This window comes from Chelmon rostratus, chromosome 3 (genome assembly GCF_017976325.1).
Source record: "Chelmon rostratus isolate fCheRos1 chromosome 3, fCheRos1.pri, whole genome shotgun sequence".
NCBI classification, from domain to species: Eukaryota; Metazoa; Chordata; class Actinopteri; order Chaetodontiformes; family Chaetodontidae; genus Chelmon; species Chelmon rostratus.
The window spans coordinates 7,091,557-7,111,967 of NC_055660.1; the positions used below are offsets into that span (position 1 = coordinate 7,091,557).

At 42.9% G+C, this 20,411-nt stretch overlaps 3 protein-coding genes across 3 annotated transcripts; all 3 read right to left on the reverse strand.

Moving 5' to 3' along the window:
* Positions 1-202: 202 nt before the first annotated feature.
* Positions 203-5,665, reverse strand: ptcd1 (pentatricopeptide repeat domain 1). The gene is made up of 8 exons (XM_041934313.1): positions 5,082-5,665; positions 4,859-4,999; positions 3,934-4,152; positions 3,735-3,836; positions 2,401-3,069; positions 2,006-2,122; positions 1,102-1,284; positions 203-814 (listed from the first exon to the last, which is right to left on the reverse strand). Exons 1-8 carry the CDS (start codon positions 5,562-5,564, stop codon positions 569-571), a joined length of 2,160 nt encoding a protein of 719 aa, XP_041790247.1. The 5' UTR covers positions 5,565-5,665; the 3' UTR covers positions 203-568.
* Positions 5,666-6,791: 1,126 nt separating this feature from the next.
* fbxl18 (F-box and leucine-rich repeat protein 18) lies at positions 6,792-12,653 on the reverse strand. Its single transcript, XM_041934311.1, has 7 exons — positions 12,523-12,653; positions 11,423-11,620; positions 10,850-11,199; positions 9,410-9,545; positions 8,226-9,304; positions 7,494-7,712; positions 6,792-7,376 (listed from the first exon to the last, which is right to left on the reverse strand). Exons 1-7 carry the CDS (start codon positions 12,574-12,576, stop codon positions 7,220-7,222), a joined length of 2,193 nt encoding a protein of 730 aa, XP_041790245.1. The 5' UTR covers positions 12,577-12,653; the 3' UTR covers positions 6,792-7,219.
* A 1,787-nt stretch (positions 12,654-14,440) lies between these two features.
* actb1 (actin, beta 1) lies at positions 14,441-18,478 on the reverse strand. The gene is made up of 7 exons (XM_041934363.1): positions 18,329-18,478; positions 17,204-17,329; positions 16,848-17,087; positions 16,051-16,297; positions 15,759-15,950; positions 15,370-15,551; positions 14,441-15,122 (listed from the first exon to the last, which is right to left on the reverse strand). The coding sequence occupies exons 2-7, from the start codon at positions 17,324-17,326 to the stop codon at positions 14,979-14,981; spliced, it is 1,128 nt and encodes a 375-aa protein (XP_041790297.1). The 5' UTR covers positions 17,327-17,329; positions 18,329-18,478; the 3' UTR covers positions 14,441-14,978.
* Positions 18,479-20,411: the final 1,933 nt, after the last annotated feature.

The following is a 20,411-nucleotide window of genomic DNA, read 5'->3' on the forward strand; positions in this document are numbered from 1 at the left end:
CGTTATACACACCTAATATCAAGCATCTCCTTTAGTTATCAAACAAAACATTCAGATTTTAATCCTGAACCGAATTCAGAAACAACTAATTTCCTGTTCTCTTGCACTTTCAAAATGTCTTCCAAATCTTGCAAATGTAATAAAGACAGCAGAGGAACAAATATTACTTTTTGTTCAAAGAAAGTCAGTTCTGAGAAAAACAATTACTTTAAAAACATGAACAGATACACCTCGTTGCCAACAAAACACAAAATGAGCATATTTCGTGTGATTGTGCATTATTACACTTGCAGCCTGTGAAGGCCATTGTCCACTTAGTAAATTAACCTAAAATGGATGCTTTCAAAATAAAATATAATACCAGATGAGGTTAAATGTCTCAACAATCATGTACTAAAACTTACATTTTATTTCAGTTGCATTATAAATTACAATTACACTGATCTTTTGAGCTAAGGGAAGGTCCATGAGCCACTACTTTGACTCAAAGCCCATCCAGTGTTACACAGCTGAATGCAAACAGACCAACAGAGGATCAAGGAGCAAAATCACACTTTCAGGAGTGCAGTTACAGAGCAGCCCTGCTCTTCTTGTCCTTTTTATGAGAATTAAATCTCGTGGCTGCTGTTCTCTGGTTCCTTTGGGCCTCTGTCAGTGCATCTGCAGCTTCTGTTTTCATCACTGCAGAGTCCGTCTTCGACTGCAGCTCCGCCTCCTCATCCTCAACGCTCTGAGCAGGCATCTCTCTCAGCCACTGCTGGTAGTAACCACGGAAACCATCGATTTGGACCAGGTAGTTGTTTCTGGACTTGTACTGGGATTAATGGAAGTGAACACAAAAATTAAAAATATGCATCAGTCAAGAAACCACTTATCTGCAAATGAAGCAGAGTTCTGATGAGAGTGGTACACAAAGCTTTGGGACACCTGTTCATTCGTTCACCTCCACCAAAGTTATTGTGAATAATACAGGAGTGTCTTTAGATTCTTTGGTTGTGATCAGATTCCCCCCCCCCCCAAGGTCAAGCTCAGGTATGTACTGACTGGTTGCTTCACACCAGGTGAAACTCTTGTGCCTTCGTGTACTGTATGAATGCTTACCTGGTTATAGCTGGGAGGATACTGTGACGCAAACTCCAGCTGTCTGATGATGACCTCATTAGGCCACACCTCCATGCTGCTCATGCTTTGGAGTATTGTTTTAAGGTAGGCGTAATCCAGTCTTCGAGTTGCTCGGCCAATTAGAGCAGAGAACACGTGGACGGTAGGCTTAAGTCCCGCCTCCTGTGGAAAAAGGTGTAAAGATGAAAGAAAGAACTATCAAGTCACAATACTGGTATTCTACTAGTACTGCTACTACTCTTTATACGATTACTACTGATATAAGAGTACTATTTCCTATAACTGGTCAATGTTTCTGTTCATCATTGACTGGTTGGTTGATCATCTCTTTGTGTGGTCAATACCCAGCACTTTTATTTTGTTACATTTTCCATGTTCTCTATAACCCCTTTCACACTGGACAAAAAAACACTATGACCCACTAACATCTGGCTTTTGTTGTCAGTGGGGAAAGGTACAATTGCCATTCATTTCCAGGTGAAATGACTATGTAGTAGTCAAGGATCTTTATTGGCACCAGCTCCGATCGGCAATGATGGAAACATGACATCCGGATGGACACGCTAATTTTCACCCCTTTTGATGCTTTGAAGCATCCAGGAAACTTGAAAAGCTTGAACATCATTCAGTCAGTGTTGAGTTTGAAAGAGAGACTGAAGTACAAGATAGAAAAAGTAATTAGTGTAACATTGCCACTGGCCTCCATGCTGCTTTCTACTTTTCCCTGTTTTCCAGTGGGATGTCGAAAGTAAATTAGAATAAGCAGCTGTGACAGAATTTAAAAGGATTTTCTGTCTTTGATTGATTATACAAATATAACACAAGTTCTAAATTATATATTATATATATTCTATTCTGTCTTTTAGGATGTGTGTTTCCTCACCTCCATGTCTTTCAGCAGCTGCAGTCCGTCGCTCAGTCGTTCACAGCCTAACGCGAGGCATCCAAATGTCTGCACATTCACGTTTACATTGCGCTGTCGCATCACACTCAACACAGCCTGGAAAGAGAGCGAAGGGCATCAAAAATATGAACACACACCTAATTTCTCACCTACCTGCTGAGCTATCTAGTGGTGCTGATAAGTTTGGTTTAATTTGCTCAGGTTTAGAACTTGGAAAACATAATCAGAAAAATATCTTTCCAGTGTCCTTCATTGATGCGGGTTGACAGACACATGGTTTTCAAGTGAATGTATGTATTGGTGTGTGTGTGTGTGTGTGTGTGTGTGTGTGTGTGTGTGTGTGTGTGTGTGTGTGTGCACGCATGCGTGTGTACCATTGCCCCTTCTTGGTCACCAGCTCTGGCTGCTCTGCGAATTGCAGAGTTAAAGAAGGCAACGTCAAGCTTCACTTTATGCTGCTTGGCAACCTTCAGCAGCACCTGCAGAGACTGGTAGCCCGGCTCCATCATGTCGGCCAGTAGGGTCAGAGTTCTGAGGTCTGGACTGAGTCTGCTGGCTTCCATCTTCTCCAGGCAACCTTTAGCTCCTCCAATGAGGGCGAGCCTATCTGATGCCCCATTCACAGAGCCGAGGGAGATAACACCACTCCTCTTACCCTCAAAAAGGTCCAGTAGGTTAGGGGCTGAACAATAATCTGCTAAATCAGCAGGCAGCGAGACAGTTTGTCTGACTGGTATCAAATGGGTTGAGTCTTCTTTGCTGTAGGACTCGTCCTCACTGTCTCTGTTGTCCTGCTGACTATCACTGAGTGGATCAGGTTGGATAAACAACTGCCTCTCCAGAAGGTCAATGTCTATTACGTCCTTACGTCCAGACTCTGACTTCACATGTGACACATGTCCCGCCTCATACTTTTCAGGCCTCAGCAGCAGGTCAGTAGCCAGGTCAGGATCGCCAATTCCACAATCCCTTGCAGTTCGCAAGAGCAGGTTATAGTTGTTTGCGTCTGGATGAAGCCCTGACCTCAGCATCTGGCGCCAAACCTGACACAAAAACAAATAAGGTACCTATTGACTGTGCGATACCAATTTTACAAGTTCATTGTGTCTTTCACTTGAGTGAGTTGGGTCTAATCTCTATCAGACTGTACAGTATCAATTCCAGTTAGTAATTTTGCTGCTGTGTAAAAAGTAAAAAAAAAAAAAACTTGCATAATATGTCTGTGCTGATCTAATGTTTTCAAAATATCCCAAAAACATTAACAAGTTTTGGCCAAAGTGCTGAACCTCAAAACAGGAGCAAGAGGAGACTGTGAATATGGCTGCAGAGAGAGGGAAAAAAGGGCAACATGGAACGACTATTCTGCAAAGCTTGAGGTACAATATGCTTTTGTGATTCCGTTTTAAGCGGTAGCATCATGCTAGATTGCCAAGATATTTTGCGTCATTTCAATTTGTTTTTTAATTGGTCGGTTTGTAAACACGGGTCACAGCAACAAGTCACGTTGAGGGAGTTTGGACTGTAGTTTTGGACTGACAACAAGCGCTAGACCAATAAATTGGCCAGGCTGATGTATTTTTACACTGTAAAAAGTCACGCTCATTATGTATCTTTCTCTCATGTGTGACAGCCTAAAATCTCAGTCTAATGGGGCCTCTGCTCTTAAAACCATTTAATACCAATGCAGTTTGGTGCCTTGTGTATCTACCTGTAAAGCCAGTCTGAATCCTTTTTCTTTGTCCTTCAAACAGCCCATCAGCAGGTAGTGAAACGTCTCCTGAGTTACAGTATGACCATTTTGCAGCATCTCCTGCAAACATGCACAAACCCATGTAAAAACACAAATCTAACACAGTTCAGCTTCATAACCTTCCATACAACTAAACAAATGTCAGCTCATGTCGTACCTTGAGCGTGTGAATGCAGGCGTGAAGGTGGTTGGTAAAGGCGTGTGTCTTGAGAAGGGTGTGGTATGTGATGGTGCTCAGGGGGTAGTTTTTGCGACGGAGTTCTTGCTCCAACTTCAGCGCTTGCTGGAGACCGGCTTGTTTGGATGGCGACTCAGCGCAGGCGTTGAACAGCGCAGTGTAGGTAGCATCTGTGGCATCTAGACCTCGCTTCTTCATCTGGCAGACACAAACACATAATTCCACACATTATTACTGAACATGAGGAGTCTGCGTATATGAAAATGAAATGTAAAGCTTATTATTGTAGGCTAAAATTAAAGCTGCAGCTAACAATTGTTTGCATTATCGATTAATCTGCCCATTATTTTCATAACTAATCAATTAATCAAACAGTTAAACTGTTAAAAAGTTGTGAATACTGCTTGTGTTAATTTCAAAGAACCGAGAGTATTGTCATCAAATTGCTACTTTTGTCCAACCAGCAGTCCAAAACCCAAAGACTTTTCATTTATTTACACAGATGACAAAGACAAGCAGCATATCTGACATTTACGTAGCTGGAACCAGCAAAGGTTTGACATTCTTGCTTGAAAAATGACTTAATCGATTAGCAAACTAGTTGGCAGATAATTTTCTTTTGATCGACTAATTGACTTACCAACAAATCATTGCAGCTCTGGTGAAGAGAAATTTAGAAATTAAAGCCAAAACTAATGGCTGGTGAGACTAAGCAGGTGCAGTGAGGTGTTTCTAATATTTAGTCTGCACTCATTGATTTAAATGGCTTGCTATTCTTCAGATACAATTACACAGTTTTTAGTTTTATACCACTTTAACACCTGGAATGTAATTTATCATGTTAATGAAAATGCTGAGGTAGCACATGAAAAATGGTAACAGTATATAAACAGAAAATCCCTACATCATTGTAGAGTCTGAAGGCCTTCTTGAGTTGTCCAGCTCGACCACAGCCTCCTATCAGGACCGTGTAGTTGTACTCCTCCGGCTGCAGCCTCTCCCCCTGCAGCATGTCTCTGCTGAATATATCCAAAGCCTCCTGCAGCTGTCAGAGGACCAATAAGGTTTAAAAACAAAAGGAGGTTGGAGACGCAAGAAGACAGATAAAACGGCTCAAATGGACCAACCTTGCCCTCCTTGATCAGCTTCTTGCACTGTAAGAAGTACCAGTACGGCGTGTTTCTCCTGCCGGGCCTCCTGCGAGATTGCACCGGGTCTTCCTCCTCGTCGTCCCCATCTCGGTGCCGCAGATCCTGGATGTCAGAGCTGCTTTTCCTGAATGACCTCTTGGAGGACATGTCGGTGGAGAGGGAGCCGAAGTTGTCCTGGTCTGGTGGGTCGCTTTCGGCTGGGACTGACAGGGAGCCCAGAGGGTCTGTACCCGCATTGGAAGAGGCCGATAGCGACACAGATCTGGCGGTTAGCCCCCTCTGCAATTGCCATGAAGTCGGTGTGAGGAGCCTTGATGACCGATGTCGTGATAAATCCTGTACCCCCGGAATAAGGGTTCTGTGTGTGTTCCTAACCGTTGACAACAGGGACAACTTAGCAACAGGGACCGAGACTTTCCTCCCGCTTCGAATACAGGAACAAGCGACGGACGTTAACATATTTTCCGCAAACTACAAGCTAATTATCACGTCTTGTAACGGGTTATCAAACTTCAGTTGATAGTTAGATGATAACTCCTAGCATGGTGTGCTCGCCATGATGTTTCATGACACAAACTCAACAAGACCTGAGTAATAGATGTCGAACACACATTATACAGCATCCTTTCTGGTGCTTTAGTGCCGGGAAAGAATTGCTGAGAACATTAATAGAGTTTTACAATATCACTGTTTATTACTGGGTTACAGAAATTATTGAACAAGCTTAATCTATTCTGAATTATTCTGCCATCTTCGATCGACTGCATCGGTGATACATTACCATGCCTGTGCGCTTGGTTAAAGACGTCCTGTCATTGATTGAAAATCTAACGTAACGGCAGTGCCCTCTACTGGTCACAAAGGTAATGTTTGCGTCTGTTCCTACGTGAAATGAGGTGAACAGAGGAGTATTTGCAGACTGATCTATAATACTGCTGGGTGATATCTTTAACGACAATCAGATAAAACATACTGTACGATGGAAACAGGATAATTGGATTACTACCACTGTGGCACAAATGCACAGTTAATTGAAAACATTATTACTCAGTTTCCTCATACACTTAATTTAAGTAGAGTTTCAGTAGTAATTAAGGTCAGCACTGCAGTTTATCCTCCACAATAATGGTATCATTTTAATTTTCATTTCAGGGTATCCAGATTTTTATTTTTATTGTCACATAACGAGGTGAACGTGGATAACATGCCACAGCATCTCAGTTTCTGTTGGAGTACTCCAGCAAGCATATTAGGGTTTCTTTAAACCAGGATAAGGGCTAGTTCAGGACTCTGATAACAGGATCCAAAGTGTACTTGTAGAAACACATAATGTGGATATGGTAAAATCCAGAGGGGATACTGGTACACATGGAGGTGCCATTTCAAATGTGAGTAAAATGTGTGATTACCTCAGTCATGTTTAATGTGTCACTTATGTGTCAGGACAAACTCAAACATGCCCTTCAAAACAGACATGTGTCTGCATTGATCTTCTCATCTAACTCTTGGCAAGAAAGCAAATAAGTTTATTTCCTAAAATGTGGAACTATTCCTTAAAGCTTATTTGCTACAAATGTGGAAACTTGCTACACCAGATTACTGGTGTGTATCTGTTGTGATAATTGCAAAAAATTGACAGGTTGACAAACAGACAAATGGTACACGGACAAGAAAATAATTAAATAAAAATAATGAATATGTAGTTTATTACAACATAATTTGATTCAGGTCCTCTGTACAAGGTTTCTGAACAAATATATACTTAACTTACATTTATTTTTAAAAGTAGCAGAGAAATGTAGTAACAGAAATTATTTTTGATTCAGAAGCCACAATTAAGGCCCCGATGGCACCAAATGTGAAATGTCCTGGAACAATAAAACAAAGCTCCCTACCAGCAAATTTCCCTTTGAAGGCCATCATTACTCTGTCATGTAAATGTAAACAGTCACAGCTGACATGCTGTAGAGCAGCCAGAAACTGTTGTCGATGTAGCGAATCACACAATCAGAATTGACTGTACAGGTGACAGCTAGTCTTTCATTTGTAAATTTTATTTCCTGCAGAATAAGCAGCGGTCTGAGCACCAATCACACTGAAGCTTTCTGGCGATGTCACAATGGTGATAAATGTGGTGGTTGGGCCACATGGCTCTGGAACAAAGTTATCCGGTCCAGCAGTGTGAGGGGGATGTCTCTGATGACTGAAGACAGGTCTTCGTGTTGTAATGGATAGATGACCACACTCAGTGCTGCGCGATCGACTGAAAATCTGAAAGACAGAAGAAAAGGTGGCTTTGAGATTTCTTTCGTCATGTAATATTTGATGTACAGTGTGTCCACACATATTCACACACATATACACACACATATACACACACACACTGACCTGTCCAGCAGAGCTTTTTGCAGTGTGCGACAAGCCACTAAGGTGCCGCCCATGAACACATGGCACATGATGACATGGCGGCATCGCTCCATGAAAGTTTCTGTGGCCGAAGGGTCAAAGGTACCGCTGCGTGAGATAAGGCAGAGACGTTGCAGACGAGAGCAAGAGGACAGAGCCTCGAAGAATGACGCGTTGGCACTCAGGTAGGGCTGCTCTAACCTAAACACAAAGACACAATGTGGAAACAACAAGCTGAGCAAAGATGTGAACTTGCTCCATGGAATTTAAGCAGAATATCTGCATAAAGGCCCCATATTCAGTGGTGAATATAAAGGCATGAAAAACAACAAAAACACCACATCAAACTACAAGGTAAATCTGAATGCATGGGTTGCCCAATTGGGAGTTTAATTAGATGAAAAATGCAGCCTGGTGATTCTAAATTTTCATAACAGGTTTAATGGTTAGAGATAATGGTTAGATTCCTCATGCTATTACAAGCATTGAATGGTTCTTAAGCTACTTAACACCCTGCTGAGAAAACATATCAGGGTGAAATTGTTAGCTCAAGTAACAAATAACATATTAGAATTAATAATAAATTCTTTCATTAGACAGAGGGAAAATTTGTTAACTAAAGGAGCATATAATAATAAGATGCATGTACTATCTGTCTGATGGTTAGTGTTTAGCGTTACAGTAAATGAAGGGTACACAAAGGCTTCTTCTAACCTGAGTTCCTGTAGCTGTGTGCATTGTTTAAGTGTGTCCAGCAAGGCAGGTGTGTAGTTCATGGTTTTCAGTGATCCAATGTTGGCCAGGGATAACACCTGTAGGTCTTTGCACTTCCTGGCCAGCTGTACCAGCCCTGTCCCCCGAAGGACCCCAGGAAGCCCAGCCAGAGTCAGGCGACGTAATCGTGGCAAAGCCTCAAGGGCAGCTAGGTGTGCGTCGCCGACTCCTCGTGCCCACGCGCACATACCACGAGGCTCCACGCTGGCACGACTGCAAGGCTCAAGCCGAGGCAGCACGGAGACAAAACCTGGACCAATGAGCTCTAAGGTCTCTAACAGAGGGCAGCCAGCTAAGAGCAGAGTGAGCCCTGAGGTGCTGTCTCCTGACAGAGAAGACTCTGAGTCAGGCTTGTAATTCTGGAGCCCCACACGTGGAGGCTTCTTTAATCCCAGGAACAACGCAGAAGGAGAACTTTTGTTTGCAGAGATCTGATGTGTGTTTAAGCCATCTGACAATGCACAGGCAGGCAGAGTGAGAGAGTGCAGGTGTCTGAATTTGGCCAAGCTGGCACAGAGGTGTGTTTCTCCACCTTGCCCAGGTGAGTTTTCATGATGATAGTGCGTGTGCATCAGGTTCAGGTGTTTAATGTTGGAACAGCCCACTGCCAAGCGGCTCACTGTGCCGGGGACCAGCTGATCTTCCACACTCCTACACTCTGAGTAAAGGACCTGGTTGATCCCACTGAGGTTCAGGCTGATCAGCTGTGTGGCATCTGTCACTCCTCCCTCCAGCAACGACTGGAATACCTGCGGCCACAACGACGGGCAGCGGCTGAAGCTGAGGTGCTTCGGACTGTTTCCCTCCAGGGCTCGCTTTAGGGACAAGGAATCCAGCCAGGACCGAGGGAGCTGCAGGGCCTCCAGGTCACCTCGTTGACCCAAGCTCTGGGCCAGTGATGAAGCAGCAGGCCAGTGAGCAGGGTTTGGGCCAGGGATTGACACAAGGAAAACTCGGAGACGCTTTGGGACGTGAACACTGAACACTGCCAGGTACAGCAGGAGCAAGGTCTGGTTTACCTAGAAACATCAACACACAAATACCCTAATCACAAACTACACAATGCTACAGTGTATATTTCAGATATATGAAAGCATATTACATGTACATGCACAAAATCTCACCTCTCCTGGAGCCAGCCTGGCTGTGAACTCCTCCAGTTGCTGGTAATGTGGCACACTGCTCTGACCCACCATTAACTGACAACAAACACCGACACCCTCTCTGGTCACATCTGGGATGTCAAATTGCAGCATCAGCCTGCAGTGCAGAGGTACACAGAAACACAGACGCACACATTCAACACTGTAGCATCAAAACAATTCTGTGTCCTTAGACAGCAACGAGAATCTGAATTCACACATCTATGATGAGAAGTGCCATTGGTGTAGTGTGTCCGAAGGACCAAATGCATTAAAGGTTCAGAGTGTAAGATTTAGGTGGATCTATTGGTAGAATATTGCAAAATGGCATATAATATTGGTGAGTATGTTCCTTTAGAGTACAATTATGTGAAAATAGAATCATTTGCAATTTTGTTACCATAGAATGAGCTCTTTATGTCTACAGAGAGTGCAGGTCTTCTTTCACAGAGTCTGCTATGTTTCTACGGTAGCCCAGAATGGACAACCAATCACTGGCTCTACAGAGCACCTTTTTGCACTTTAAGTGGTCACTGTAGGGGCCGTGAGTTATTTGCAGCCTGCAACTTCATTCATAGATGCCAATAATCCTACACACTGGACCTTTTAGATAGTAATTTTCTGATTTGCTATAATGACCTGTCAAACACTTCTTAACAGTCATTAGCTTTGGAGTGAGAAGGAAAACTGTATTTTCTGAATTAGCATTTTGCATCTTTGACAGTTTCAACATTGTGCATAATGATTAATTTACAGGATACAGCCAGATTTGATTGTGACACAATACACAAGCTGGTGAATTTTAGCCATGGCTATGTTGGTTTGTCCATCTCTTTGGTCCAGAGTGAAATATCTCAACAACTCGATGGACTGCAATGAAGTCTTATACAGACATTTGTGGTCCCGAAAGTGAAAATCCTAATAACTTTGATGACTCCCTGGCTTTTGACATTAGATTGACTTTTGCAGTTTTTAGTGAAATAACTCCAGAACTATTGGATTGATTGCTGTGAAGTTTGGTGCAGACATTCATGTTCCCCTCACAATGAATAGTAATCACTTCGGCGATTCCTTTTCATCTGGCATTATCATGACGTCAAAATTTTAATTTGTCCATTATTTTGGTTAATGACCAAAGACTTGCCAAACTAATGACACTCCCATTCGCCTCAGCTGTACTACTGTTTAATGCTAATTAGCAAATGTTAGCATGCTATCACACAAAACTAAGTTATGTTAGGGTTTACATCCCAAATACTGCCTAACAGAGCCACAATCTTGGCTGTAGACTCTCGCAAATGAATCCTCCATTGTTTTGCTCGACTGGGAAATGTCTATGGACACTACAAGATGCTTAAATGCTACAGCTGGTGTGCTAAACGGGGCGTACACTGTAAAACCTCAGTGATCACAGGTTCTTACTTGCGGAGTTGGGCGCAACACGGCACTACACCATAACTTGGTGTCAGAAGTGTCTGTCTGAGCTCTGATAGGCGGCTCAGTGAGTCCACCGCCTCTGAACTGAGCATTGCAGAGTTGAAGCCTGCAGTCACATCAAAAGCAAGTGATCTGAGCAGCGAGAGGGAGGAGAGGAGACGGGAGAGACGAAGGGAAGAGAGGTGACATCCGGTGACATCAAGGTGCGTTACTCCTCTGCAGCGAGCAAGAAGCTCCACTGTAGAGCCAGACAGCCAGTAGCAACCATTCAGGCTAAGAGACTGCACGTGACTGGCTAGCTGCTTCAATATGTACCGAACCAACAGATCATCAGCCTGGAGGAAAAAATGACAGATCTCAGTAAATCTCAAAAATTTCCATCTGTTACAATGCAACAAGCATTCCACTGTGTTGTTCAAGAAATGTTTACATGTTTAAAATACAGTTCCACACACATGCATAAACTTGAAGATTAATAGAAAATGATGATAGAGAACTTTACTGAAACAATCTTGCTTAATCAGTTCAAATGATGATGATAAAAAAAAAAGTTTTTACCTGATACTCCTCAGACAGGCTGACATTTGACAGCAGGGTCTTATCATGGCACAATATGTGTAGCTTCTGGCAGACGTTTGCTACGTTCAGCACCAGGTCACACACTGGAACATGTCGGAGGATGCACAGCAGGATCTCATCGGACAAATCCGACATTCCCACCGAGGTAGAAGACATTGTGTCCTCGTCACATACGGCCTGAGACAGACAGCAGAGTCACAGTTAGGTGCTTTTAAACCCTCTGTGTATAGGGAAGAATTACCAGGATGGCCAAGGTGATACAAAACTTTTCTTCATGTCTGGTAGCAATTATTAATTCTTGGTGTTTTGTTATCGCATGAAGAGACTATATTACAACTTGAGATAATATAAAGAGATTTTGCCTTGACATTTCAACTGTGGTCCTTTTAATGTGTCCGGTTATATTAGGCTACTTTAGGTGATGCTGTGCAATGAGTTGGTCTACTTTATAGCAATACCAGATTTTTATAGAATATTTTGCATCAATGTCAGGTATTTGCCGAGTATTTAATTTGCTGAATTTGCCTAAATTTTATGCATGCACCTTTTCTGATTTGATTTTTGAGAAAATTTTAAATGATGATAATATGATTACTATCATATAAAGGGAAACATGCCGTAGTAGACGGCTTTATCCATAACGCTCTCTAGATACAGCTTCATTAACTAATGTTGCAGCTGAAGCATTAAACGTGGGAACACATACTGTATTACGTTTTCTATTAGGGGGCGATACGTAACTACGCCACACTAGCTGATTAGAAAACAATATACAAAAGCATATAAACATATAAATATCAATATTACCAGCTAAAGTGTCTCTGTCTGTCTCTCCGCTCATTTATAAATTAGTATTTTTGTTTGGGCATCACGTTTGAAAAAACAAAGATACACCAAAAGAGGTCATTCTACCACACCGTCTCTGCGTTTTAACTAAACTTGGTTGAAAAAGTTTAATGAAATTTGAGTGAAGCCTCTGTTAGACCCGAACTTAGCGTTAACGTTAGCTACATCAGCCGGTTTGCTCTGCGTTACCGGTAACGTAACTATCAACGTGCTGTCGAGGTTCGTCAACCCACCTGTACAATCTGTCGATCCATGTCCTGTGAAATCCCTCTCCAGCTCCCACTCATGATCAGAAGGATTTCAGATGTTCATCCAACCAGCGACTCATGTTTCGATGAAGCCGCCTTACCCTGAACCACAGTCGGTTGAACGCCCAACCGTTGACAGGGCGGATTATGTTTGCTGCTGCACAGTGACGGAAGTCTGTCAGTGACGGACATACTTCCTGCCGCTCCAATCCGTTTTTCCCATCTCTCAGAACATCAATTAAAAACCCTCCAAAAAGTGCAAAAGTCCAACAGAACACCCGAAAATAAAGACAGAATTGGTGTTACTCAAAAATATATAATGCAGGACTATTTTTTAAAACAGAGACAATGATATTTATAAATAATAATAATAGTAAAGAGGTGGAGGAATTGTGCAAAAATTCATGTGACCTAAAAGTACAGTATTACAGTATATACGGTCTTCTCATTGCCGCAGCATTTTTAGGGTTTTATCAGTGGTGTAATAAGTATTTAGATCATTTACTCATAGGTAGCAATATGTCAGGTAAAATTACTCAACTACAAGTAAAAGGCTTGCATTCAAAATCTTGTATAGTTGAGTAGATGTACTTAGTTCAACCACTGATTTTAATCTATTGTTTAATGTATTGTTTAAATTCTTCATGAAAAACACAAAGACTTTTTGGTGAATTTGCTCAGTTAATCGAATTTAGCTTAAATACATCTAAGATTGAAGGCCTGTAACATTTTGCCGTATTTTCTGAATATATATGCATATTTGGGTAAATTCTGACTGAAAATAAACAGACAAGCATATAACACAACAACATTTAAAAAAAAAACAAAGAATTACTTTAAGGTGTAAGGATGATGAGAATGTTCACAAAACCTGAGATGGATATTCAATATTTGAAAATAAAACACAGTCCAAGCATCTCAAACAATTACTGCAGCAGAATCCTGTAAAGTATCTAGTACGTTTTCCAAAAAATCTTCAAGTTAGCTAAAGTTAAAATCAATGAACAATTGGTACACATGGCTCAATCCATGAAATTATAATTGTGAACTTTTAATTAAGTTCTATTAGGTTTTCAATTTTTCTAACCATATATGACTTGTTAGTAGTCCATTCTACAAAGTCATTGATACAAATTATATCTGATTAATATTTACATTTCATATCAATGTAGTTGTCCACATGATGTCACTATAATGAAATGTTTCAGGGTGAAGGGATACGCCACCAAACTCTCTTTGAAGTGCACTTTTCACCCCTGAGCCAGTGGGCTTGACAGGTGGCTGTAAAAAAGTTTGTAGTTTTGCTCTTTTAAGGACAGTTAAGATGGAATAAAGCACTAGGTTTAGGAATAAAGCAGAGGTTTTCAGGATGGGAACAAAGGTATTCAAATATCAAGAGAAATGTCTTAAACATCTCCCAGTAATGTTCACAACTATCAACTGACGAGACACACTGAAATTGATTTCATTTGGGCTGATCATACTTTGTTGAGAGGGCATTTGCGGTTAATAATATTAATTTTTCATAGCAGACTTTTAGCTTGTCAGTAGTAGAAGCACAGGTTTTACTAGCACTACTAATGACTGCTTTGTTTGTATTATGTGTCCCAGTGAGCCATGACAGTGTTACAATATCAGGACCCTGAAACTGAAGCAGATAAATGGAATTCAGCCAAGCTATCAGTATTTGGTTTTTGTTTTTTTACACCTGTGCTTTCTACTGCAACATGTCAAATGTCAATGTAATTTGTCACATTTAAATTTTGTGAGTGTGAAGCAACATGTGTCTAACTTTTCATTAAGATTTAAGAGTGTGAATGACACATTTTAATCATCCAAAGATTTAGATTGTGTTTCTTTTAATATTTGTGTGCCAAGCTGAATAAAGACCAAGTACACAGACTGGATTCTCAGACATGTGCGCTTTATTGGGTTGTTGTGTACACCAGAGGCTTGAAGCCCCATGCACAAACCTTCATCCACCCCCATACAAGGTAGAAGCTTTGTCTTTTGCATAATGACAAAAACAAACTGGACCAAGTATCGTTTAAGGCTGAAAGTACAAAAACAAAACAAGTTTCAGATTACATAATTTACATATTAAGCAATACTACAGGTCTGTTGGGCAGTGGGCCCACCAGAGAATAAACCTTCATAGAGGCAAATAAGGTGGTGAACAAACACATCTGGAATGACCTACACAAACACGACAATGGACATCATGTTCCTCACACATTCACACCGCCTGGGACACGCTCTGTACTTCCTGCAGAGTTTCTCCCCATCAGGGGGCATGGTGCCATAGCCATAGTGATGAGGGAAAATGGGAAGAGGTGTTGTGGGCTCAGCATACACCAGTGTGTTGGTGTAGGCATGTATGCAGAGCCAGTCGTTTGGGTTTGTAGCAGTGTGTGTTTTGGGGGAGGGGACTGACAGTCATTTTAGAAGCACTTCCTGTGGACAATGCTGGGGCCGGACTCATCGTACTCCTGCTTGCTGATCCACATCTGCTGGAAGGTGGACAGGGAAGCCAGGATGGAGCCTCCGATCCATACAGAGTACTTCCTCTCTGGAGGAGCAATGATCTGCAGGGAGCAAGATGAAAAGGTGTTAAATGTTGGAGTCAGTCCACATCTGTTGGCAAATGCACCTGCATCTTTCGAATATGTTCAAGTCTACAGGTAAATGTAGTTGAAGCTAAAAGACAAGCAACAGATTGAATACTGCAGTAACCATGTTTGTCCACTGAGTGGCACTAGAGGTAAAGAGCTTTCTAGAAGACTTAGTGCATTTTTTCCTCAGGGAGGCTGTGAGTCTGCAAATGAGTTTTACCTTGATCTTCATGGTGGTGGGTGCCAGGGCAGTGATTTCCTTCTGCATACGGTCAGCAATGCCAGGGTACATGGTGGTACCTCCAGACAGCACAGTGTTGGCGTACAGGTCCTTACGGATGTCCACATCACACTTCATGATGCTGTTAAAGGTAGTTTCATGGATACCGCAAGACTCCATACCTGTTAAAAAGAGAGCATAACATAAAGTGTCAGTTATTGTTTGTGCTCAATATACTTTAATCAAATTTAAAACAACTGTAGTCTCATCTTGGCGCTACAACCCCTGTGCATCTTCTCAAACTCAATCCCGAAGTATATTTCAACCAGTACACTAAATTGAAATAGATTGCTGCTTTAAAAACAATTAGTTTTCCTGACTTTACTTACCCAGGAAAGAGGGCTGGAAGAGGGCCTCAGGGCAACGGAACCTCTCATTTCCGATGGTGATGACCTGTCCGTCAGGCAGCTCGTAGCTCTTCTCCAGGGATGAAGAGGAAGCAGCAGTGCTCATTTCCTGCTCGAAGTCCAGTGCAACGTAACACAGCTTCTCCTTAATGTCACGCACAATCTCACGCTCAGCTGTATGACAAGAAAAGATGTTTTAAAATCTTTTTCAATTTCAATAATTTCACAAGCTTCAAATATTAGCTTGTTTTGAAGGCCATGTTTGTGTGCTGACCTGTGGTGGTGAAGCTGTAACCCCTCTCAGTCAGGATCTTCATGAGGTAGTCTGTCAGGTCCCTGCCAGCCAGGTCCAACCTGAGGATGGCGTGGGGCAGGGCGTAGCCTTCATAGATGGGTACTGTGTGGGTCACACCATCACCAGAGTCCATGACAATACCAGTGGTACGACCAGAGGCGTACAGGGACAGCACAGCCTGGATGGCCACATACATGGCGGGGGTGTTGAAGGTCTCAAACATGATCTGGAGGAGAGAGGAAATGAGAGATGAGTCATTGTAACAATGAGTCAACATACCCTGAAGTAAGCTGGTAAGCGTTAGTACAGTCAGATCAAGAGAAGCACAGCACACTGGCCTGTTCCATTTTGAGTATAAACCACATACCAACCAGTTATGATAAGAACCGATACTTTTAGTTTGGTCATGACTGTTCAAGATGAGTGCAGCAACCTGCTCTACCGTTGCATCATGCAGTCACCAGTGTAGTTAGATGCTCGTCATTTACTTCAGCAAGTCTAAAACAAGCCTAATTTGAAAACAGCAGTCACCATGCTGCAGTAAGTCATTCCTGATGCATCACAGTGCAGAGAGATAGAGACCTGAAGCATCCGCAGAGATGAAAAGATCAGCACAGGACAGAGGAACCCTGGAGGTTGAAGGAGCAGGAGGAAATGGACAGATTGAGCAGAAGAAATGCCTGAGTGGCAACACATTTTCCTGTTGCAGGGCCCTGCAGGTGAGCTGGGAGGGTTAACTGATTGTGAGGAAATGTCAGTGTGTCAGCCATTGTTACCTGGGTCATCTTCTCCCTATTGGCCTTGGGGTTCAGGGGGGCCTCAGTGAGCAGGACTGGGTGCTCCTCGGGGGCAACTCTCAGCTCGTTGTAGAAAGTGTGATGCCAGATCTTCTCCATGTCGTCCCAGTTGGTGACAATACCATGCTCAATGGGGTACTTCAGGGTCAGGATTCCCCTTTTGCTCTGTGCCTCATCACCAACATAGCTGTCTTTCTGGCCCATGCCAACCATCACACCCTTGAAAAAACAAAAACAGGAAAACAAGTTAAAATTAATCAAGGTAAATGTTGAATAGTTTTTACAAAAGCTTTGTTATATTTTATAACTTGAATAATATTATGGGGAAACTGTACCTGATGCCTGGGACGTCCAACAATGGAAGGGAACACAGCACGTGGAGCATCATCTCCAGCAAAGCCAGCTTTGCACATACCGGATCCATTGTCAACAACGAGGGCGGCAATTTCGTCTTCCATTTTCTGGATGGAGGAAGAGAGGAGGGATGAAAAAGGGTGTGTGTGTGTGTGTGTGTGTGTGTGTGTGTGTGGGGGGGGGATGTTTAAAACAGAAGCTCTGTGACAGTTGTGTTACATCTGGCAAGCGTCAACAGTGTTTAAGCCTTGTCGTTCTACAGTCGGGACGCTGGATGTCGCAGTGGCGCAGGTTCCAGACCCAAATCCAGAGCTGAGAAACAAAGGCAGTTTCTCCCTGGTCTGGCCATGGCCATATAAGGAAAAAGTGAGAGCAGCTTAGAGACGGCGGCAGCCGGCCCGGGAAGCCGCCCCGTGTGTCGTTAAACCTCAAACGACACCGACAGCCGGCCACTCCCTTCACTGCGATCATCCTCACCGAATTAACAGTCCACACATCGCCATAGCGTCAGGATTTGAGTTAAAGTGAATGAACTTCCATCACCTGTCATGGAAGTCATCAGGTGTATAGTCACGTCGTGACCATCAGAGTTACAAGGTTACCTGCACGACTTAAACCAGTGATGTCACGGTGACCTTTTATCATTTCTCACACGCCTCCCTGCGATTCAAGCCAAGTCTTTTAAACCGCATCCGTCTAATCCGCCATCATCTGTCTGCGCGTGAAATCGGAGACACCAGACCGGGAGACCGTGCCAAAGCAGATGCTTACATGTAAGCGAGAAGGTCGAGCTGTTTAACGCGGTCTGATTTGCTAAACTGACGAGGTGATGACAAGGTGGGGTGGCCGGGTTATTTCACACGAGCTGTTAATTATAAACGACAGGATGCCGACACGTAGAGGTCCTGGAAGCATCCCTCAAAACTAACTGTCCGCTGCCCGGTTAGAAGAATGTACGAATGACAGCTACGTGGCCGAGCGAATATAACTTCTTCAACTTAAAGTCACACAGAAAACCTCACATAACTCGACTAAATTCAGTTCGCTGGCCATATTACATTTATATATAAATTGACATAAACACAGTAAATCTGCAGTTGTCTTACCTGTGTGAGGGAGGGTTCTCGGTTTGTGAGGACTGTAACTGAGCGCTACGCTCCGACTCGACTTGGTGTCTGGACTTGACTGCAATCGAGGCCAGTAAATTGCAGGACTTTATCAGAGCTCGCGCTGCAGCCCCTTTCCATAAAAGGAGAACTTTCCGCACGGCGCCCTGTGATTGGTTCTGCCGCATCCACTGGGTGTGGCGCATGCAGATAACGATTCTGCGCCCTGGCGAGACAGAGAGGACAGGCAACAGGAAAACTACCCTATAATACTATCAATATTATCAAGCTGGCACCGGTCAGTGTTCAATAAAACACATTTCTATATCTTTACTCATCATTATGGTCGCAATGGGGATGATATACATGTGTGATACACAAGTAGACAACAAATCAGACGTCTTGCTGCAAAAGGCAGCATAGTGTTTGAGAATTGAACAAATGTGCTTTTATGTATTCTCTATTATATTCTCACAGCACTTTTGGATGTAATCCAGTCTATAATTTAATGTTATAATAGGTGGCATCATCCACATTGGGAATGGGCCTGCGTATCCCAGCCACACAAACTCCTAACCACATTTGATTAATATACCCATGTCTGTCTTTGTGCACTGGAGGAGTATCTTTGCGCAGAACACAAACAGATCCATTACTCATCTAATGTACGTGACAGACATAAGGGAATGCAGCAGAACAGAATTGCGCTAAAGACTTTGCTAATTCTCTTACTCCTGGCAGATACTCGTGGTTATCAGTGCCAGCACATGGGGTGGTTACAATCTCAGGGTCACTGACAGCGCTGTTATCACCCTGACCGACAAGTCAGGCAGCCCTGGCATGCCAGGGTCTCACATAAACCACACACACACACACACACACACGCTCACACGCAGAGCAGAGTGACAGTGATACATGTGGCTAAGCTGAGGTATGTTTACAGCAAACACTAAGGAAGTTGTAAATCTTTTATCTCTCATCACTTGCTTAGTCATGTTTAAGTGAGAGGAGGGCACAGATTAACCCTGCTTGTCTCAATGACAAGTAATAGACAGGTGTGCAATTTCCAGACCATACCTATATTTGGTGTCAAAATGCAACTGCGAGGTCTATTATGAAGTTATTATTCAGGAATGTGACTCAGTTCAGATGCAGTTACACACCTGCAAATGCAGACACCCATATATACCAAACAAAGAAATACCTGATGCCTGAAGATGTCATATTTTGATAACACACCTTGAAGACTGTGTGCAAGGCTCATCTTATGACTTGACCAGAGACTCAGTGGGTGGGTCGGGGTGCTGTTTTAACTCAATAAGGGCACCGGACAAAGACTCATAAACTTACACTAGGAATTCTTGCTGGCTCTATGTGTTCCTAATAAGGATATATGGGAGCTGGCTCACCAGAAGAGACAGGAAGTAGGTTTCACAGTGTATCACTTCTGCAGATGCATGCAGGAAGTGACCACACGGACCTTCAAACACACACAAATGCCCATATGTCATCAGGTATGGAGCAGCTAAGGACAACGTAGAGAGGGGTGTGTGGATCAGGGAACCGATATTTCACACTGGCATTATCCTGTGTTAGAAACACACATGCACACGTACGAACACACACATGCATACACACCAAGTATAGACCCAAGGCAGGACAACCATCCCTTTAAGAGTTCCTTTGGATGACGTCCATATAAGGAGATATTGGAGCAAGTCACATGGGGGGGAAGAATGCACTGCTCGGGTCATGTGACCAGTCTGAGGAAATGAATGAATCTCCTTTTTTAAGGCTGTGCATGTGTGTATGTGTTGCTTCAGATCTGCCACTTTTCACCTTCATTTCTGTATCCTTCACCAGTAGCCATAGCTTTCTACTTAGAAAGGGAGATAGCACCAACATTTTTCATTTTTAAACTTTGTACTCACTAACTCCTCCCTGACAGAGTCTCTCAATGTTTCCTCTGACACTCATGCCTTTCTTCAAACCATTTCAAAACTCGGTGGCGTGCATGACTCATGCATGCATTACAACACACACACACACACACACACACTCCCTGCATTGCTCACTCACACAG